This window comes from Lepidothrix coronata, unplaced genomic scaffold (assembly GCF_001604755.1).
Source record: "Lepidothrix coronata isolate B3197 unplaced genomic scaffold, Lepidothrix_coronata-1.0 Scaffold186, whole genome shotgun sequence".
NCBI classification, from domain to species: domain Eukaryota; kingdom Metazoa; phylum Chordata; class Aves; order Passeriformes; family Pipridae; genus Lepidothrix; species Lepidothrix coronata.
The window spans coordinates 1,553,098-1,575,932 of record NW_016690366.1 but is presented as its reverse complement, the minus strand read 5'-3'; the positions used below and the strand labels follow the sequence as shown (position 1 = coordinate 1,575,932).

The following is a 22,835-nucleotide window of genomic DNA, read 5'->3' as shown; positions in this document are numbered from 1 at the left end:
CATAGATATGCACCGGGGCTGGTTCACATAAAAAAAAAAAAAAAAAACCAACGAAAAAATGAGCTTCTTTCTATTCACTAAAATCAAATTTGAGAGGGTTTAACCACCTGGGAGTTTTACTGGGAGTTGGGATGAGATGGTCTTTAAGGTCGCCTCCAGCCCAAAGCACCCTGTGATTCTGTGACTGTATGATTTCTGTCTTTAAAGTCACCACCTCCTCTAGCAGAGCCCTTTCCCTGCTGTGACACCAAAGGGATGGTAATGAACACCTTGTTCCCACCAAGAACCAGATCCCAGCAGCATATGGGCTGTGAGGGGACGCCGAGGCACTGACTGACTGTGTACCCCAACCCTGCACATCCCCACGGGCCCCCTCCCACAGCGAAGGTGAAAGGGGAACCGTGGAGTCTGAGCCGAGGCTGCCTCACCACGCCAAGGCTCTGACAGAGGTTAAACGACCAGACTGTGGGGCTTTTGAGAGGACCTGTGTCCCCAGAGTGTTCAAAAGCCACTGACACCTTTCCCTGAGGAGTGAGAGCTTCCTACAAAGTGCTCGCAATGGGTATCCCAGCGAAGGTGGGATTTTAATTCCATTATGATGAATTCAGCATCTCAAATCCTTTACATTTGGGGGGGTGAGGGGGAAACTTTTATTTGTCTTAGAGCAAAAAATAAAACAGATATTTCTCAGCCTTTTTTCATCAGTCTGCAAAAATCCTCAGAATCACCTGTGAGGGACAAGGGAAATTCAAGGAGCCAAAAAACTTCAAATTTGAGTTTTTCTGCAGTGAGGTGGCTGTTGTTGGTACAGACAGACCCCACTTTGGCTTGGTACAGACAGCCCTGCTGAAAAGGGGCTGCCAGGATGGTTCCCCTTGCCCGCTGTGTGTACACACACAGGAAGGACTGTCACACACAGAGCTGTGTGTGGGTGACATGCTCAGCCCCACCACGGGTGGCCTCTGACACGTCCCCGAGTGCAGTGACACAGTGGGAGGCCACAGGGCCATGTCCTAAACTGTGACTTGGTGGGTTTGAGTGTCTCAAGGTGCACCAAGGGACCTGCTTCCTTCATCGCAATGCATCACAAAAGGACCCGCCCCCTAAAAGCCTCTGAAACTGTAGGTTTAAATCCATCTGTCATGGCTTTGATGGTTCACAGCTTCAGCCAGAAAGTAGAAGAGCAAGTCCTGGGAGTAAGGCGGGATGGGTCGGAACAGCTCAGGAGCCATCGCAGAGCTGCACACGCCTTGACACTGCTCCTCATGCCAAGGACATCTCCCAGCACCTCTCAGCTCAGGGTTTAAATGAGCCTCTGGAGATTGGGATGCCTCCAGGACAGTCACGAGGATTCTGGGCTCTGTGCCTCTGTACACCCCAAACACCTGCACTGCAACCTGACGGGCTGCCCTCCCTTCCTGAAACCAGTGTTTTCATGTTAATGGCACATGGAATCATCAGCTGGATTGATGACCTTGGAGGCCTTTTCCAACCAAAATGATTCCACGACTATTCCCTGAAGCATTTGTGAACACAGCAGCTCCTCCACACCGTGTCTTGTGCTCATTTCCCCCTCCCAGTTGTTTATGGGCTTTGCTCACCCAGCCCATATGAGCTGTGAAGAATTACATTCTCACCACCTTTCCTCAGTCCCATGAGCATCTCCATGCAAATAGCCATATTCCCAAGCACTCCCTGGAATTCCAGTGTTAGCGTGTCCCCCCTGCAGTCGTGGGTGAGCCAACCCCTCTGACTGCCACGGGGGTTTGGTGCCCACCACAAAGGGCAGCAGGGCCAGGTGTGGGTGCAGCCAAGGTGCTCCTGGGGGCTGGAATCATGTCCAGCTCCTGCTCATCCATTGCTGGGCCTCAGGTGATCCCATACCCAGCAGTAGAGTGGTGTGTCCGTGTTTTTACTCCTGTTTTCACAGTGTCCATGTTTTCACTCCTTTCCTCTGCAAAGTCAGTTGTGTTGGATGATGCTGGAGCCAACACTGCATGGAAACACAGTAGCTCTGTTCTGGCAGCTCAGACATCTTACTCGTCCCTTTGACAGGGATTAATGGATAAAGAAACTTATGGGTGAGGTTGTCCCACTGTCCTCAGTTCTCCAGGAGCATTTGGATCCAGAAGGTGCCTGGCAGCCCTCTGGCAGGGAGGGTGAGCAGTGGAGCTGTGCCCAGCTGCCTCAGCAAAACGTCATTTGATCATTAAGTTCACTCTTTGAAATATTGAAATCAGTTTTTATCTGATAAATAGTTCTAAAATTAGTATTTTAAAAGATTTAATATTTAATTAATTATTGATTAAAAAATAAGTTTTAAGCCAATTGGAAAAACATCAGCAGCAGTGGCGCAGCCTCAAACAGCCCAAGAGTCCCCCTGTCCAGTGGCTGCAGACAGTATCCATCCTTCCAGTGCTCCCCAACACCACATTTATATTGATTGTTAATATTAATTTATGCTAATATATTAATACTTTATATTCCCTCCCACAATCTGATGGCATGTGCCATAAGGAGTCACTGCACGGGGTTTTGGTGTCACATTGACATTAAACTGTGTGTTTGTTGTCAGTCACTAGAACCTGCACGAGGTACATTGGCAAAAAACCAAACTTTGAACCTTCTTGTCAGCTGTCAATAAAACTTATCAGTCTCTTTTATGAGATTTTAATTTTTCAGATATTTATTTTATTTTGTGTTATTGACTTTATCTTACTTATTTTACTTACTTTTATTTCATTTACTTAGGGGCCCAGGTCGAGGCAGGAGGGGAGGGCAGGAGCCTGCCCGTGGCAGCACCAGCAGCAGGGCAGCCTCGGTGGCATTGTCTATGTCTTGTGTGCAGTTCTCACTCTACAAGGCCTTCAGGGGAAAAACTTAAATAAAATAAAAATGAAACAGACACGGGAGATCCCAGTGCCCCTGGACTGGGGCAGGGAACAAGCAAAACCTCCTCCCACCTCCCTGCTGCACTCAGAGGGGTGAAAGGGAACTGGATCCTCACGTGGAAGAGCAAAGCAAGGCAGGACAGGGAGAGTCAGCACACCAGTGATTGGAGCAGTGGGGAGCAGAGGACAGGCTGGGGGAGATGGGGCAGAGCTGGGAGCCAGCAGCCTGGCACAGCCCTGCTCAGGACATGGCCACTGTGGTCACCACGGCCACCACACCAGGGGCTGCTCACCCAGGGTGCCCTGTGGCTGGGCTGGGATCTGTCCCAGTGCACATCATGGCAGTGATGAGTGAGTCAGTGGCGCCACTGTGATCTGTGGGTCACAGGATCATCTTATCACAGCGTGTTTTGGGTTGGAAAGGACCTTCCAGACAATCCCGTTCCACCTCCCTGCCATGAGCAGAGACACCTTCCACTAGACCAGGTTGCTCACAGCCCTGTCCAACCCACAGTGCCATCCCTGCGCAGGGCTGGTGTGGGGGAGCCCCGTGGACTCCCCGGGCTGCTGGAGATCCAGAGTAGTGGGGATCATAGTCCCAGCACAGCAGGGCAGGCTCCATGCCAGCGGTGCTGAGCGCCCGGCACAGGAGGACTGCGGGTTCCCCAGGCAGAGGGTGAGACCCCCGCACACCCACCTGCCAGGGGCAGCAGCAGCGATGGCCCCGGTCCTGCTGCACATGACAGCTGAGCCCCCAACCACACCCAAGCCCCCCCCAACCACACCTGAGCCCCCTAAACCACATCTGAGCCCCCTAAACCACATCTGAGCCCCCTAAACCATGCCTGAGCCCCCCAGCACCACTGACCTGAGTAGACCCACCCCAATGCAGAGTTAATCCCAGAGCCAACCCCACTGGCAGCACTGCAGGCAAGAAGAATCCAAAGGCAGAAAGACAGGGAAATCTGATCACATTTGTCAGGACGTGCTGTACTGACCCTGCATCTCCCAGTTTTTCCTCGGCTGGGCTGTGAGTCGCTGCCAACGCGGGACCAGGAGTCGCCGCTGGGTACAAGGGCAAGATGCAGTGAGTAGAAAAACTATTGGAAGAGATTCCATTTGGATCTTCAGGAATCAGGACTTGGTTGGCATATTTTGGGGGAAAAAGGCACATTCCTGGGGGGGAACCCCTGGCTCCTCCGGGGTTGCTCCACAGCTCCAGGAACATGTTTGCTGTCTCAGCTGCCAGGGCTCTGCCCATCCATGAGGATTCATCACTTGCAGCTGGACATAATGTTTTATTTTTTACCCCGAGCTGGTTGCAGGCAGGAGCTGCCCCTGTCACCCCCTCACACAGTGTCACTGTGCTGGGCCACAAGCATTCCCTGCTCCAAAGCTCTGTAAAGGAGGGAGATGCATATGAGCCCACTGCTGCCTCAAGCTGATCCTCACTTGTTCCACCTCTCCCCACGTTGTTCCATGAGGGATCAGGGTACATCCCTCGCTCAGGATGTTCATTTTTCCCAAAGCCAGGAGTTTCCTAGGTAAAAGAGATCTTCCAAGTGTTTAAACATTTCTCTTTTGATGTGCTGAGAGCTGTTAGGAACCAGAAACCAGAGTAAAGTAACACAGATGAGCGCAGCGCTGACAGAGACCCAAAGGCAAGGCCCATAGGCAGGGAGGAGCTTTGCCAGGGGTGGCACCCGGGGACACTCTCCTGGGGACTTTACCCAGGAGGTGCTGTGTGGTCTGACAGGAACAGCAGAACCCACTGCTGAGGGTGAACGCACTGAGGCTTCACCCCAGGGCACCACCTCAATGCAGCACCTCGAAAGGCAGTTGGGAACCTGGGGTGATACACCCCTCCAGCCCCACAACAAAGTTTCTGCCCTTGACCATTCTGGAAGGCTCCAGGCACCTGTGAGTGCTGTGCCTCTGGGCTGGCACCCCCAGGAGATACCTGGTTCCAATGCCACCCTCCTTCAGCAGTCAGAATCCTGCCAGCCAGCCCTCTGTTCCCATCCCATCCCATCCCATCCCATCCCATCCCATCCCATCCCATCCCATCCCCTGCAGCCCATTCTTTCAGACCTTTCTGGAAATGGGTCAGAGGGCTTTGGGGGTCTCAGGTAGTTTTGATCCCCTGCAGTCCATGCCCACTTCTCAGCCTCACTTCTGTGCTTGTGCTGTGCTGTGTTGTGCTTATCTCCAGGAACTAGAACAAGGATGTTTGTCCCGGAGAAGTGTTGCCCTCCCTCCGCATGGCCCCTTCTCCAGCCACATCTTGTTCTTTCCTATGGTGTATTAGGACCAACAATCCTTGGTTATTCCCAACAGTCCTTGGTTGGCTCCACAGCTATCAGTGTTTGAGGCACACACATTAGCCCCTTATCTTCTGGGATTCTACACTGCCCCACTCCATCCCATCTCCATCCCACGGGGTGGGGAGCCGTCCCTGCCCTCCGGTGTGGTCATACCTGGCGGGTCAGTGCGACCGGACTCTGTTCACTTTGCAGGTTTTAGGTGCAATCCAAAGGATTACACGGACTGTCACCACCGAGGGAGCTGCCGCCGGGGGCTGGGGAATCGTGGGGCAGGATAACGGTGCTCTTGGGCACTGACAGCACTGAAAGACGTGTCCCGGCCTCACTCATCTCACAGCACAGGAGCGAAGGCTGGGCGGTCCCGTTCCCCCTCCTCGCAGGCGCTGGGGCTCCGTCCCGGCTGCCGGGTGTCACCAGAGCTGTTCGGTGACGGTGTGAGAACGGGCCCCGCGGCCCTGCCGCCTGCAGGGCTTCCCACAGCCCGGGGGGACTCACTGCTCCGAGGGTTTTTCAGCAGGGATCGGGAACACCCCGCGGCTCTGCCGGGCCGAGGGCCCTGCCCGTGACGCAGCGATGCACCGACACCGCGGCCCCGTCACGGCCCCGTCACGGCCCTGCCCGGCAGGAGGGACGGGAAATGCCGGGGGGGGACCCTTCACTCTCCGCCCTCTCTGCCCGCGACACGGCGCTGCCCGGTCACACAGGAGAGCCGGGAACAACACCCGGGCTGGGCCGCGGGCTCCGCAGCCCCCCCGAGCCCGAACCGCCCCCGCTGCCGGGGCTCAGCCCCTGCCCGGGAGGGCCGGGAGCGCTCGGGGCTCGGCTGTGGCACACGCCGATCGTCGCCGCTCGTTAACACAAACAATTAGCGAGCACAGCCAGGGAGAGCCCGGATGCTGCCGCCGCGGGCACGGCACGGGCACAGGTCCCGCCCAAAAGGCTGATTCTGCCGGTTTAACTCTTGTCTTGGAGCCGGATAAGGAGATACTGGTCACACAGGGAGAGCTCCTTCCCGCGAGGGTGGTCAGACCCTGGAATAGGCTTCCTGGAGAGGTGGTCGGTGCCTCAAACTGTCAGTATTCAAGGGGCATTTGGACAATGCCCTTAATAATGTGCTTTAATTTTTCGGTCTGGCTGAAGGGGTTCAGCAATTGGACCCAATGATCCTTGTGAATCCTTTCCAACTGAAATATCCTATCCTATCCTATCCTATCCTATCCTATCCTATCCTATCCTATCCTATCCTATCCTATCCTATCCTATCCTATCCTCTATCCTATCTCCTATCCTATCCCCTGTCCTATCTTCTATCCTGTCTCCTATCCTATCTCCTATCCTATCCTATCTCCTATCCTATCCTATCCTCTATCCTATCCTATCCTCTATCCTATCCCCTGTCCTATCCTCTATCCTATCTCCATCTCCTATCCTATCCTATCCTTATTCTATTCTTTTCTATTCTATTCATAAACTCAGGTGTAAAACATGTTCTTCAGGACCGAGCCCAGGCAGTATTCCCTGATCATTCCACAGGATCATTGATCGCAGGGTCAGTTTAACTCTTTGGGAGAGGACTCATTGAATGCAAAATGTCTCTCTCCTACAGGAAGCAGCTCAGGACAGTAGGCAGGTAGCCCTGTTCTTGTTGCCAAGGGGGCAGATTCACAGAGCATCACTGGGCTCTCCCAGCCCACCCACCCCTGCTCAGTCCCAGTGCACCCACCACATCACCCCGATCCCCCACTGCTGACCCACTGCAGGCAGCAAAAACACATCTGGTGTTGTCCCTGGGTCTGCCCACGATGCTCCCAGCCAGGCAACAGGTATCTGAGGGATCCTCCCGCTGCTGCTTCCACCAGCACCTCCCGACAGCCGACAGCCGAGGCCTCATCCTCCTCATCCTTCAGCCCCTACAGGGCAATGGCAGGGCTTTAATTGGGGCACACAGAAAACCCGGCCTCCAGGTCAAGGATACACCTGCCACACAAGCCAAACTTCTTCACCAGGATTTCTGGAAAAAGTACATGCAGCACCTGGCACCGGGGCCATGAACTTTTCATCTGCTGGACCCTCACACCCTAATCCTGGTCACACTGTGGTGGACAGCTCGTCCCACCTCGGCTGCCTGTGGTAAAACACAGGTGGCACAGTGACACTGAGGAAAGCAGCCATTACCCACACACTGGGGACTGGCACGGGCACACCAGGGACCTTCCCATGCACCCTTGGGTTTGTTGATGGTTATTCCAACAGGCACCAAGGTGTAAATGTGCAGCTCCTCGTGTTCTGTCAGGTGGATCTGTGATGCAGAGCAAACTCCTGTACCAGAGTTCCCAGCTCTGCAGAGCTGGCACAGGCCACCCTCTGTATCTGCAAGCACCTGGGGCTGATTTTTCTCTTTAAACAACTGCCTCCATTATTTCTGTCTTATTTGCAACTCATCCACCATCTGACATTTAAAGGGGACGCCTGAAGGAGCTGCACACACCAGCAAGGCCAGAGCTCGACCTCGACCAGTGCGGTGTCCCCCAGCAGCAGGGGAATCACAGAATGGTTTGGGTTGGAGGGGTTAAAGATCATCCAGTCCCACCCCCTGCCATGGGCAGGGACACCTTCCACTAGACCAGGTTGTTCCAAGCCCCGTCCAACCTGGCCTTGAACACCTCCAGGGAAGACACCAAAGGTCGTTGCTTCCCTCCTCCGCCTTCTGGGAGGGCACCACGGAGCCTGCCAACTCAACCACTTGACTTGGGCATAGGAAAAACTTTTATTTACATGTTAATTAAAAAAATACTTGACAAAAAAGGCATACAGTATTTTATACTAAAAGAATAAAGATTTTTATTAAGCACTGTAAGTTGCATTCAATAGCCTTCAAAGACACCACACCACAATCCATCTACAACCAGCCAAACCCAACAGTAGTTCATTCTTGCACAATCCATGAGTTGGGGCAGAACTCCCTTCAACTTACATTAAGATACCTACTTAGCTCTGGCGGGCAGGGAATGGGGAATTACACCTCATTTCTGATCACTAATGTGTGATGAAGAGCATCAGGAGAATTATATGAAAACGAATATAAAGAAATGATTCTGATTTTGAAGTACATTAAGTTTGGAAACACTAACAAAAACATCAAAATGATACAGGTATATTTGCTTATACTAAATTCTTGATGGGAAAGTTCTCAAGAACAAGCCATTTGTTTCCTGCTACAGAAGGGGGGTACTTTTTTTTTTTTTTGAGGTTCAAGGGTTTTTTTTTTTTGTTTTTCACAGAATTTCATATTTGCTAATATGAAGGCATAAAACAGCAACAGAGAACAATAATGCATACAGCAATGAGTACACCAGGGTAACGTTGATATTCAAAACGGCTAGATAATTTTTTTTTTAAAGTTTTAGAATAAATGCAACAGAGGTCAATAATCACAAAATTTTAAGGTTAGAGCAAGATCAGTCAATGACTAAACATAGTTAACATCTTTTATAGGACTATTACTGATTATTAGCTTTTTTTGTTTTGCAAATGGGCACAGTACTTGTAAGAATGGAAGAAAGAGGACAATAACATGCATAATATTAACTACACACTTTAAAAATCATGAACCATGCAGAAGTTTAGCTCAAATAGTAGTACTAATGGTCTACGTCTGATTCAAAACCACATAGTTCATTGATCACGGATGCATGGTATTAGTCACAAAAAGTTTCCCAACACATTGTGTTTGTTTTGAAAGGTCGTTTGCATCTTCTATGATTTCAAGTTTATCTCCGTTTAACTCGCTCGTAACGTATGTATGATGTCTATTGAACTCAGCAGAACTGCAAGTGTTACTGAGAATTGGTAGTTTCGAGAGTTTGCACATTTTTAAACACAAAAGAACCACGGCAACGGTGATGAGATTTCAGAAAGAAAAAACTGTGGTTGTGCCTTTTTCCCCCCATAATCATGAAATCAAAGCCTTAAAGAAAGCTTTATTGTGACACAGTAATGCAAAATCAAATATAATGGCATACATATGGTGCCAAGTACTAAAAATTATAGTTTTAAGCTATATATACTTAAAGACTGCCAAAATTTGTTTTCTTTATATTTCAAAAAACAAAACTACAAGCTTTTGTCATAACCAGTTTAAACTTTATGTATACTTCATTTTAAGTGCGGGAGTCAAATGCTCTTCATTCTCTTTTTTTTTTTTGTTTTTGTTTTATTGTAGCATTTTGACTACAACTGGTTAAAACTAAAAAAATGTGTTGTTTAAATCTCTGACATCAAAGAGGGATCCGAATTTCCAAAGTCCTCATTTTTCTCTTACGGAAAGGAAAAAATGTACGTAACTGTAGGCTCTCTTTCTTTCCAGATATTCCTAATCCTGACCCTTCCCAACATCCTTCACCCTCTATAAAAAATAAGTTTACTCTTCTTTTTTTAAGACAGTGGCCTCAAGAGCATCATCTTTATGGCAAACACTGTCTGCATTTAGTGCATTTAAGTGAGGATTCGTATTGCACATTTTAGAGTCATTACTCAAGGCACTTTCAGACTGATTGGAAGCCCTGATGTCTCCTGTATTCCCATTCATCTGGGAAGCTGGTTTTTCCTCAGTCACAACTCCATTTTCAGCCAGGGATCCATCTGAAGACACAAGTGAGGATTTAGACTCCTCGGATTTTGACTTAAGTTCTTTGGCTACTTCTTCTGCTGAAGCAGCGTAAGGAGGTTTGCCCTAGTTGTTAAAAAAAAAAGAGAATTACTGAAGGACCAGTGCTATAAATGTATATAAATCTATAACTGTACAGTCTGATACAAGGATGCCACAACAGGCAGCATGCAGGGAGCGGGACTGTGAGTGAACATGAAAAACCAGGCATTTGCTGAAAGAAGTGGCCAAAAAAAATACACTGAGGAGAGGATTTTCAGTGTTCCCCAGAGCCTCCTGATGCTCCTGGGGCAAATGCCTTAGTTTCAACCTCGATATTTCACTTATTTCACAACATCAGAGGTACATAAATGTCTGCAAACACCAAGACTGAGAATCAAAGAACTCTGCTTCTTGGTTCATTAATGCTGTGATTTAATGGCAGGGTTACATGTTGCTCAAATTCAAACCCCACTGTTTTCAGACAGCATTTAAAGGAGTGCAGAGGCACCATGCAGTATTCTCTGCACCAGGCTATATGCTTCCAACGTTAGGAGAGGGGTTTTATACAAAAAGCATATAGTAAAATCTTACAAGACTGAGTAGAGCCATAAAACCCAGATTGATGCAGCATACAATTAGTTTTAAAGTATCTATAATTAATCTTAGCATTCCAGAAACATAATAGGCTTTAAACAAACCAAAACAAGCAGGCTGGGCTGCTAGGGAGCAGTGCACTGGTCTGTCACACTGTTCACAAAGTCAAGTGCTAAGAAATGGCTTAAAACAGGGGAACCTGACACACCTCAAACAGCAGCAAACTCCTCCATTTCTACCTGCCAGAACAGCATGTTAGTGCTGTACTGAGCTGCTGAAGGATTCTACAGAAGGATTTTGCAGGTGAGCCAGCACTGCTGCTCTCCAGCATTCTCATTACCCAGATAATCACCAACAACTCTGTCCCACTGCACAGGTACGGGACTGGCCCCTGAGGACAAGGGACACTGATCACCCGTGTCCATGGGCCTCTTTAGAGGGGTCACTATGTTCAGCTTTCAAGACATGCTTTTGCTTCTTTACAGACCAAGAGTGAAAGGTCTCCTCCTGGGACAAAAACGGCCAGTCTGATGTGTTTGGTAAATACAAGCAGCTCATTTTGGTCAGATTCCCAGCCCTTGGGGAGGGGGTGACTCTGGCCCTGCACAGACACCCCTCCTCATCCCAGGGTATGAGCTCAGGGTACACCACTCAACCTGAACTGGGCATCACAGTCTACTCAAGACACATGAAGTTTCCTAACTTCTCCTTGCCACGTGCATTTTAAATCACCTTTTTCCTCTTCCTGTACAAGGAATGTACTAGAGGGACTTGATGACCACAAAACGCAGTGAGTTCAGGACCAGTCCACAGAAAACGTCATTTATCTTTCTTGTCCAGGCACAATTTTACACACAGGTCCTTGTGATCACAAGTATTTACCATCCAAATTACACATCATTGATAAAAATGTGAATATCCAACCTTGATGGCACCTGCCAACACATCCGCATGTTCTACCTAAACTACACTTCCATATGTACATCTGCAGTAAGCCTGGAATATTTGGGAGGATGTTTTCAGGGTTTCCTTTATTTCAAAGGTTAAGCTACTCAGAAATTAGATACTCTATCACTAACAAACTGGTTTCTCTTCTATTTAAAAATGTAAAGTTTCAGATCCATAGGTACATTTGCAAATATATAGAGTCTGTGTACACAGAAATTTAACTAGGAACTAAAGTATCTGAATTTTTACACCTAAAAATCAGTAAGTTTTACTCAAAGTTGAGTTGCTTCATTATCTACTGGAGAACATTCCCTCTTTTACTGTCTGACACCTGCAAACACCCCCCTACTCTCAGGTGTTCCTGACAAATGGCATGTCCATATGATATATTTATTGTGGAAGTTCTTCCAACTATTTCCTACTCATTCCTCCGTTACAGTCCAAACTGCAGAGCAGCCAGAACCATGGAAAAGGGAGGAAAACAGAACTCTGAAGCAACAGGCACTTCACAGAGATCAGCATCTTGGTCAGCAGTACTTGAAGGATCCATGGAAAAGACAAAAGTCACGATCCATGGACACCTCTCAGGTTGTCACCAGAAAGGAACCCGTGTGCTCACCGGGCAAAGGCTGCTCCGCTATTCCCAAGAAGTTCAGAGCCAGCTCTTTCATCTGGAGCCCTCCAGCAGCAAAGATCCTTCACTGCTACAAACTTTCCTTCATGAGGTTGGACCAAGGTCCCAGAAAAGGAACTGGGGAAGAGTGGGAGCGGGAATAGAACTGCTAATTTGTTTCAGCTTTGTATTTCTCCTACTTTTCCTAAATTTTCTTCTACTCCCACGACTGGTTCGAGCAGTGTAGGCACAGGATTCATGTCAAAATACATTCTTCCATGTGTGTCTTTAGAAGCAAAGTTTGCCTTAAGTGAGATGTGACACCAGCCTGTCCTGGTACAGCTCACAGCCACTTTGAGCTGGTCTGGAGTCCAGTCCAGCCCAGCCTGTCCCACAGAGCCAAGTCAGGCACTTGGCTTCATTACCTGAATTGCTCCCTGGCTTTTATAACCTCGCCCATAGTACCTTCCTCCTCTTCCGAAAGTTCTTATCACCGGAGTGGAGATAACTCCTCTGGGACGCCTGCAGGGGTGGGGGAGAGAGGAGAAAACAAACACACATCAGCTTTGGTTACAACTGCTTTACATCTCATTTTGCTGGAATATTTTTTCCCTAGCTTTACTGTCTTTGGTTCCTTAAAGAGATGTCTTTAGAGAAGCAAGATGACTAATTCTGAATCACAGGGTTCTACTGCTCCCAAGTGTATCAAACCCAACAAACCTTTTGGGTTTGGAGTGATAAAATGTTTGTTTCTATATTTCCCTTCTAGAAAAACACTGAATGATACCTTCAAGCTATACAGAAACATTATCCAAGTGTCAAGTTATCCTCACAGCACTTTAAAACCAGAGCTCAAAATACTTTCACCTTACAAAAACAGCAATTTGAACCACTTACAAGGGCATTTTCCCCATTTAATAACACTTCCCCCATATGAATGCGTGAGACAGACAGGATCTGATAAAAGAAAGTGAGGCAAAATACAAAACTCCTTTGGTTTTGATGGGAGAATACAAAATTATCTAAGACACTGAGGGAATAAAGGAGTTTCATCCATATGTGGCATGTGGCAATTGATAAGCTGGTATGCTTTCCAATGGAGGCTCTCAACTTGGACACAGTGGGTGGTGATTTTTGGTGTGATTCAGTACAGATTAGATCAGATCAAAACAAACTTTCTCACCTTGGCCTCAAGTTGTGCCAGGGGAGGTTTAGATTACATATCAGGAACAATTTCTTGATGGAAAGGGTTGTGAAGCCCTGGCACAGGCTGCCCAGAGCAGTGCTGGAGTCACCACTAGAAGTGTTCAAAAAACATGTGGCTGTGGCACTTGGGGACATGGCTCAGTGGTGAACATGGTGGTGGTGTTGGGCTGGTGGCTGGATGTGACAATCTTAGAGGTCTTTTCCAACCTTACTGGTTTCACGATTCTGCTAAAACTGTTTTAGTCCCGTCAATTGCAGAAACTCAACTTCCCTATCATTATGTCAAGGATACCACTGCCTTAAAAATGCCTTTGGTTTTCTCGACTAGAAATATTGGATTGCTCTAGAAGTATGGCATTGCTCTGTGTTTCCTCTGGATCTGCTGCCCGATTCCAGCAGGTCCCCACGTGACACTGGCCTGTGCCCCCCTAGTCTTTTCACACGCGATGTGAATGCCCACACTGGGCAATAAGAAACTAAATTCTGGGGTTTAAAAGCAACAGCAGAGAATGAAGAGGGAAAAGCTCTGGTTTGCATGTGAGTCACCCTCACTGCTTTCCTTCCTCACCCTGCCCACTGGCTCTCTTTTTACAAGGTGAAAGTGTGTCCTTAAAGGAGCTGAGCAAGACTTTTCCCCCTCAGGAAATCACAGAGAATATATTGCTGGGTCAAAGCCAATACAAAACAGCTGGTGTAATTTCATACAATAAGAACATCTGAGCTCAGTGTTGCAGAGATGTGGACAATGGGGTGAACAAGCCTGACTCAATCCCTAGGTTGGATATCAGGAAAAGGTTCTTCCCACAGAGGGTGGTTGGCACTGAACAGGCTCCCCAGGGCAGTGGCCATGGCCCCAAGGTTGCCAGAGCTTCAAGACTACACCCTCAGGCACATGGTGGTATTGCTGGGGTGTCCTGTGCAGGGCCAGGGGTCGGACTGGATGATTCTTGTGGCTTCCTTCCAACTCAGGACATTCCATGGTTCTATGATTCTGTCTTTAGGCAGAACCCTTAACACGAGCATGTTTTCCTACTGGCTGTATTTCAGTATCAACTGACCCAACAAACAGGTAAGGTGCCTGCAGTCATTTTCCCTTTCTGACTAGGTCTGGTAATTCTACATGTGGAGAATTTCCCATTGGTGCTGATTTGATGGAGACAGGAAGATCTAGCATTGACAGTTTTCCTGTCTTTTTGAGGTGACAACGTGCACCCAAAACCTTACTGCCTAAAGACAGGACCTCCAACAAAAAGAAACGTCGGATATTTTATCTCAACTCAAAAGCTACTATTGGAGAATCATATTCCCCTGTCACAAAGGTACTGACTGGAGCAGTGACACCCTTTCAGTGACCTGTTTCCCAGATAAGGAGGGCTCTCGATTCCTGGCTACAGATGTTCTGCATGAATTCAGGTATTTCCCTCTTCAGGAGATGGAGGAACTTCTATCCTGCACGTGTGTGTCCATGTAAGGCAGCTCTGAGCCTGAGGGTGCCCCCCAGACGCTCCTCGGGGAGCTCTGGAAGACAGAGGCTTTGGGCAGGACACCACCAGAGCCTCTCCCACACAGTGCAGGTCACAGAGTGGCTCTGCAGGAGGCCACTCTCCTGTTCATGCATCCTCATGAAAAATAGAACTGATGACCTCCCAATAACCTCATTTCAGTGGTGGAAAAGGTTATTTTGTCCACTGATACCCAAAAGAGCCTCGTGCCTCTTCACCTGCACTCATTCCCACTGTCTCCAGCTGCTGCTCTGGAGCAGCACAGGAGCCCCCTGAAGCCCACAAAGGTAACTGACGGTTGTCTGAAACAACTAAAACAACACTCAAAGCCTCTGTTTTGGCAACTAAATCTCATTCTAGAGAATTAAGTGTCCTCGAAGGTCAGCCCTGCTCTCACAGTAACGCTGTGTGCTGCTGCTGAACCTGTTCATCTTTGTTTCTGCTGCTCCTGCCTCTCCCTGTCCCCACAGCAGCTCCATTCTCCCAGGGCTTCAGACCAACCCATCTCCTCACTCAGCCCAACAAGACAAGCATTCCAACAGCTCTGGCTGACTCCAGCATGAAGCTTTATAGTACACATTCAAGTACATTAACAGAGAGAGGAATTCATGCAGTGCAGACTTAAGTCCTTCAGACTGCAGTTCCCTAGCTCAAGGTGGCACAAATACACCCACTTTACTCCATTCAGAATACAGACAGACATAATATATAAATCACGTTACTTTGGGATTGTCTCCTGTAATAGATGGAACCTTAATTAAAGGTAAGTTCTGTAAGGCACAGAACCAGTAAACCTATGGAAAAAATACAATCTTAAAAGTAATGGACTAGATATTTTTGTAATAAAGTACTTGTTTCGCAGACATGTTGTGCCCCTGTAACTTCAGCTGTAGTTCAATGAAGTGGTAGAGCGGAAGAAATTAATATTCTTTTAAGCACAACTCCCACCACAACTGTAACAGAGAACTATCCTAGAAGTGTCTTTCAGGTGTTTTCTGCTTCACAGTAGAATTACATAATGTAGTTGCTAAAAATCTTATCATGCTTCTTAAAATATGTCCTGCCATGAAACAGAAAGGAATTGAATGTATTGTGTTTGTTGATTTCAGGGAAGAGAAAGCCCCTAACTCATTTCCTCATGCAAAACAAACTTCTGTGTGTGTGTATATCTCTATCTCAGACTGAGTATGAATTTTATTTGCACATAGATGTTTATACCTACCTGAATAACTGAATTAAAAGATTTTAAAAGGAATGTCAATGCTTTTCTCGAATATTCAGCAGGTATAATCGACCTTAGGTGTCCTAAAATGTGTCATATGCAGTCTCTACTTTTCCCTGTTTTCCCTGTTTCCCCAGTCATTAAATCCCACATGAGAAGCACGCTGCCAGGCTGGCACTTACCCTCTGGCTGGTCCTCCCACGGACACCACCTGCAGAGGAAATGGCCCTCTCCCCCCTCGTCCACGTCTGCTTCCAGCCCAATGGCCGACTACAGTGCCGGCAATTTCAAGTTTCCCTCCCTGAGAAGGAATAGGTTGGACTCCTGCACATAAAAGGAAAACCAAACCTTGATCTTCACAATCATCACAGTAAAGTTCCAAATGAATGGAAAGATGGTTTGCCCAGATTTCACCACATATCCCATTTCCTCTATGGATACTGGGAGACTATTGCTCATTTTGTGGTATTCCAGAAGTGTTAGAGCTCCAAGAGTCTGTTCCCTCCCCCCCCTTTTTTTTAAAAATAGATATGAATTCTGAAAAGAAAAATTAACTGACACGAGTGCTTTAGTTTCAGGGATTAAAATATACTTAGAAAAGCCTCAAGAAACAAGGGGAACTTTACAAGCTGGCTGAAGATTGTTTTTTTTCCTGCACTCCTAATGAAGAAGTAATTCTTGCAGGTTCAAGGCACTTTTTAGCCAACGCCAAGTATCAGCATAAACCACACAGATTATATTTGCAGTAAAGAACTTACTAGGCAGGATTAGCTGTACTAACACTAAGTTGCTATGAAAATGTAGCATTTAAATTGATCTGGGTGTAGAAGGTGGGTTTATCCTTCCCCTTCCAAGAAAGCAGCTAAAATTTGCAATTGTCTAAAATGCAGCTGTAGCTTCTGTTCAAGTTGCTTATCTCTTAACACTGGCGTTTTGCCCTTAAAATTCAGCTCTAGGGCATAACACGTATTTTAAGAAATCCGGGTGAGTGGGACTGAGCCAGATGTTACTGGTAAGACCATCAGCACCAAAAGAGTTACAAACCACAGCATTTATGCAGCACAATTAGTCTCCAAACGTTAATAGGCTGGGAACTACAATACTGATTACATCCAGAAGGTTCCTACTTTCCTGTGCAAGTCCTTCAGCTCCAAATGCAGATGGTTTGCAGGGGCAGAGTTATTCACACATGAAGCACTAGAGGTATGTTTGCTCTTAGGATAAAAGCTCAGAGGCCAGAAAGAACAGCTGAATAAATATGAAAAAATTACCCTGACCAGGGCATCGGAATCAACAGGTTTCCATCATCCCACCTCATACAGGAGGTAAGCAACAGGCACACAGGTAGGGAACTATATCCCACTCCTGTGTCCACGCGAGCACTGATGCCAGCAAGGAAGGGGTCAGCAGTAACAGTGAAGTCAGTCGTGTCTACATTGGGTTTTTGCAAAAAGCTCAACTGCCTCAGATTTTGGAAAACGCCTGTTAATAGAGTGAGGCAGAGTCCAGCAGGTTACAGATCCCCCCTCGCCTTTTGGGGACAGGAGCCAGCCCGCCCCGTTGGGTTTTTGGGCTCTTCTGACTCGGAGGAGGGTTTCTAGGCATGAGAGGAGGCTGGCGGCAGGGACGGGGAGCAGAGCGGACAGCAGCCCGGGCAGGCTCTAGAGAGGGAAGCTGAGACAGTTAGGGAGACAGGGAGTCAGGAAGAAAGCCTCAGACCAAACCGTACAGTGGAGGAAGCCGTTGCCAGAAGCTCTAAGAAAAGGGGTTTGGGTATAATTACCGCCCTGAAACTTGCTAGTCCTGTTGCTGTCATTGCCAGAGAAGGCTCCGGAGTGTCCTGCCGCTGCCGCCACCCGGAAGGCCCGGTAAGCGCCTGTGGCTACTGTTTCCCCATAAGGGCCTCCGAAGCCATAGACTCCTGTTAGACCCAGGGTAAAGAAAGACAGGGGAAAAGCTGTGAGGGGGCCAGGCATCTGGGAAGGCCCCAGCAGAGAGGCTGCTGCCTCCTTCCACCCTTCTGGAGCCAGCCAGGAGGGCCGCGCTCCTGTGGACCGGGCTCCTGTGGGTGATGCTGTACCATCACACCGAGGGAGCCCTGGCCAAAGGTGTCCTGCTGCCTCAGCCAGCACGGTGTCCCTTGTCCAAAGAGCATGCCTTGACCCTGGGTTTGGAATGGGATCCCAATTTCTGAGGCGTTGTAAAGGCTTGGGACAATTTTTTGGCAGTGAGCTCTGCTGGCTACAGTCGTGGCACCCCAGGAATGCCCGTGTCCATATCCATATACCTATGGGCCTTGGGACAGAGAGATTTTGAGGAAGGGAGCAATTGTAGGAACAGCCTGGAATGGTTGTGTCAGTATTTACACTCGAGGGTGCCAATGGTTAAATGACTGTAGCAAAACACGGAGGGGTGGGGAGGGTGAAAGGCTGTCCAACCCTGACACTTAAACTGTGTCCATTAATTTATAAACATTTTGAAGCAATGTATTGTGCAAGTCAGAGCCTTTTCATAACACCCAGTGTCCATCCATTCCTCTTTTTTCTAGTTCTACAATAACAGTAAAAATATTTTGATCTGGCACAGTTACTAAAATCCTGATGGAAATACGCACATTCCATATCACCGGGCTATGGCTAATAAAAGTAACACCAAAATACAGTCATTGGCACTTGCCAACACAAGCCAACCACTTGCTTTTATGTATTTTCTCTGTGAAACTGAACAGGAAAACGGATTTGTAGTTCTGGGGATGTGCAAGGTAAGGTAAGGTGTGTGGCACCGCTGTCCCATCACTTACCAGCAAAGCCTCTCCCCCTGCCCTGAGGTGGTGGGACTGGCCCAAAGTGTCGAGGATACATAGAAGCTGGATAGAAAGGCATGGCAGGTGGAGGTGGGAAAGGGAGAGGATGGTTCTGCCTGGAGAAATTTAATCCTTCTAGGATGCTCTGACGCATCTTTTCAACCTTGGCTGCCTGCTCAGCCTAGGAATAAAGAGAAGGTCACAGAGGGATATTAAAATTCTCATTTCAATTGTATAAAACTACATTTACACAACAAATTCAAAGAAGAAAGCAAAACAATAGAAGAATAGAGACAGAATCATCATCCTAAACCTGGACTGCAAACCAGAGTCTGTGCAGACAGGCTGAAACATGCCTGGAGGGTTACAAGCCTGAGAGGGACCATGGCCACCATCAGTAGCCAAGCTAAGATTAGCTTCCCTTGAGTCAGAAATAAGAAGGGATACCATTTCATACCTCCCAAAAAATTAAAAGCAAAAAAAAGTTTTGGTCATACAGTATACTGTTGATTTTTATCAGTTTTTCGATTTTACAGTTAGATAATAATTTTGCATGATTTAGATACAACAAAAAACTCCTACATGTGTATTTTAAGATTGTAAGAAATGTGTAAAGCTAAAAGACCTCAAGAATGACTTCACAGTCTGTAAAATCAGTTAGAAACCACCAGTTTTCTTTCACTGTAAACCCAGTGCAGCTTAGTCCTCTGGGACAGCCTGACCCAAAAAGGCAGGACTTGAACAAATGAGCAGAGAGTTTCCAACTCGGCCATTCACCATGGCATTCAAGTTTCAGTTTCCAGAGAGAAAAAAAATGAAATTTCAGTGGATGCCTCTTCTTCCAAATCTGCCCAAATGCCATGCCAATCATCAAGAGAAAAGCGATTAAACAGCAAAACCCACCCATCAGCCATTCACTTTGTACTTTCCTTTAAAAGCAGGGACATGACATGTGACATAAATGATAATCAACCCACCCCATCCAACCCTTCTGGGGACAAGGGACACTCCCTCACCGTGCTGAACTACACACCTGACCATCACAGAGGTCGATGAGCGGAACTTTCTCCCGGCTTGCTTTGATGAGCTTGGTCTGGAATAATTTCCCATCAAAATACATCCAGGGACAGCAGTGCTCCCATGGAATCGGCTGCCCGCAAGCATCATTGGCAAAAAGAGCCATGTCCACCCCGCTCATAAATAGAGCAGACAGCTGGATTCCACGGGGGTCCAGATTCTCAATCTGTTGGGAAACACGCGAAAGTCAGTAAGATCGTCATGAAATGTAATTCAAAGTTATTCCAACAGTTACATTCTTTTCAAAACTCTTGCAAACAGAGGGATTTTAAAAGGTCATCCAGACTTTCACATGCTGGAGTAGAAGAATGCACCGGAACCTCTCGCCTGTGCATGCAGAGTTGCAGTCCTCAGGAAGGCTTTGGTTCCATCCATCCACTCTGGAGGCCAGAGATAAACCCAAATCCCTCTATTTTCTCAACAAAGTGCAAGAAACTATTTCTACAGACACTTAGAGGAAATTAGCAGTAGAAAACTTCATTAAAAATTTTATTCCAAATAATTATCTGCTTCTGAGATGTGCTGTAGAACGTTTCAGGAATGAGCTCATTGCCAGCATTCCATTTTTCTTCCTATATAACACATTTCCTTTCCAACTCCTTTATAATGGATTTTCTATTATCTTGATTTTGCTGTAAGAACACAACTCTTAATAACAAGGCAGTGTTTATGCATACAAGTTTTATTTAGGATGCAGAATAGAGACACAAAGGTAAAATTAAATGGTGAATAATAGCTGATGGTAGAAGAAAAAAAGGATTGGATTGCAGCAAGTGTATTTTTAGCTCTGGCATAAGAAAATATCACTACTGGTGTTCTCTGAAATACTTCTCAAAATATCAGCCCTTTCTTGGGAACATTTTCAAGACCTTGGTATTAAACTTTAAAATTAAACTCCATTACCTTCCTTATGCATAAGCAACCTTTAAGGGCCCCAAGACTATCCAGCTCATTTTGCAGACAGCTGGGTTCAAACTCAGCTGTTCTTTCTGTCTGTATTCACAAGCAGCTTCATGTGAAGACAGTAACAACCCTGAGGAAACACTGCATCTTCCAGCTAACCAACACATCTTATAGAAGTTATCTGCATTACTTTGTGATTGAAAAATAAAACAATGTCTATTAAACCAAAATATTGTCTGCTGTTTATCACTAGTCATTTGTTTTGTGTTGGAATGGAAAGAGTATTTTCTCTGTGATTCCTTTCTTAGGTCTCTAAGACCAGCAATTTTCACAGTGAGTTTTTACCTCTTTGCATCAGACCTTAAGAGAGGCGAGACTCTGATGATTCTATAACTATAGATACCTCTGTCAAAATCTCTACCCTTAGATGTCATTTAGGTTGTGGGCTCACCATCTCTCGAAGTGTCCAAGGCCAGACTGGATGGGGCTTGGAGCAACCTGGGATAGTGGGAAGTGTCCCTGCCCATGGCAGGGGTTGGAACTGGATGAGCTTTAAGGTCCCTTCCAACCCAAACCATTCTGTGATTCTATGATTTGTTTGTTGTGTTGTGTTTGGAGAATGGACATGGCAGATCAAGTGGCTGATACACAGCTGCTCTTTGATGCATCCAGCCTGGCCTACAAAACTGTCATTAGAATTTCTGCTGATACCCACAGGTACAATCACGCAGCTTCAGGAGAGTTTGGGGCAGATGCCTTGAACCACCCTCTCATGAGCCTTTGGAAGACTTTGCCAAGTGCAATGCTTGTCCCCTCAGATGGGCTGCCTACATTCCTTCTGAGCACACAGGGTAACTCAAGGCCAGGTCATTCCTTTGCAGAGGTTGGCCACATACTGCCCTGAAGACAAAGCACTGCTCCTCCAACATGGACAGAGCTGTTCTCTGGACCAAACCCCTGGGGTTCTGAAGGGCCCAGTGAGCACACAGGGCTCCCAGCACAAATGTCCAGTACACACCTTGAAAAGGAGCTCCAGCACACACCTGAACAAGTCTCCTGACAGCTAGGAACTATGGTTAGGCTACTTTTAAGGAATTACCCACAAGCAGCACTCAAAACCACGATTCTCAGGAGCCATAATCAGGTTATAACCCACATCAGCAGCGATACAGTCCCAAGTGCTGCAGCAAACAAGTGGCTGTGCATGAACTCATGGGGTGTTCACGGTGCTTCACATTTTTTTCAGCAATGAGGGAAAGGATAAATAAATGTCTTCCTGATGGATTGTATTGATCTCTTTATTATTTTCCTGTTGACATTCATTCTTTGGTATAAGGGAAGAAGGTTTTTGCTTTCTCTTAACTCTGCTACCACCCTTGCTAACACGTGAATTGTCTACTTGCTGTGTGCCAAGTTCAAACAGATTTTGTAGCGGATTTGGTTTTCTTCCCCTTGCACTGACTAATACTTTTATATCTAAGTGCCGAGTTTCCATGAGCAGATTGATTTGGTTTACGGATTGAGGCTGAGAAGTCCTTGCCAGGGTGCTACAGGCAGGAACCCAACTCACACTCCACTTGTCACCCACAGAAGAGAAATAGTCACTTGCTGGCTTTGAGGAAACCTCTTCCAGACCTGGTATCAGTGACAAAATATACCTTGGAAAAGCCTAAGAGCTGGAATATGTGTGAGCTTCATTGTTGTTTCTCCTGAGAAGAGGGATGCTAGAATTGCTGCTCGTGTCAACTTGGGAAACAAGTGCCACCTCCTCCTTGCTGCTTTACCTTCTGTATTTACAACAAGGATACCACACTAACTATGAGTTAGCCAGCAGTATTTACCTCATGGAGTGCCACTGTACTAGAAAAAAAAAATTAAACGTTTGAGATTTTAACTTTTAAAATCCTCAAAATAATGATCTTTACAGTTCTAAGAGTATTCATAAACTGTTTTACTTCTTTCCCCTGCACTTTTTCACTCAAGATTATATAAAAGTCTCTCTCCATTCCTACACTTAGCTGCAAAAATCTTTTGAGTGCTGAATCATGAGAAAATACCCAGGTTAGTATTTATAAACAGACACACAGGGAAGAAGCCTTTCTTT

General features: G+C 46.9%; 1 protein-coding gene across 5 annotated transcripts in view; it reads right to left on the bottom strand.

Moving 5' to 3' along the window:
• Positions 1–8,031: 8,031 nt before the first annotated feature.
• The window catches only part of FAM120A (family with sequence similarity 120A), a 52,372-nt gene continuing 37,568 nt past the window's right edge, over positions 8,032–22,835 (bottom strand). For 2 of the 5 annotated variants that reach the window (XM_017830946.1, XM_017830947.1), the window contains exons 13-18: positions 19,785–19,994; positions 18,749–18,932; positions 17,732–17,878; positions 16,131–16,272; positions 12,444–12,540; positions 8,032–9,947 (exon numbers count right to left, since the gene is read on the bottom strand). In XM_017830946.1, the coding sequence (XP_017686435.1) occupies positions 9,636–9,947; positions 12,444–12,540; positions 16,131–16,272; positions 17,732–17,878; positions 18,749–18,932; positions 19,785–19,994 (1,092 nt within the window). In that variant the 3' untranslated portion in view covers positions 8,032–9,635. The remainder of the gene's footprint in view (positions 9,948–12,443; positions 12,541–16,130; positions 16,273–17,731; positions 17,879–18,748; positions 18,933–19,784; positions 19,995–22,835) is intronic. The other 3 variants (XM_017830951.1, XM_017830948.1, XM_017830952.1) reach the window with 2 other exon arrangements.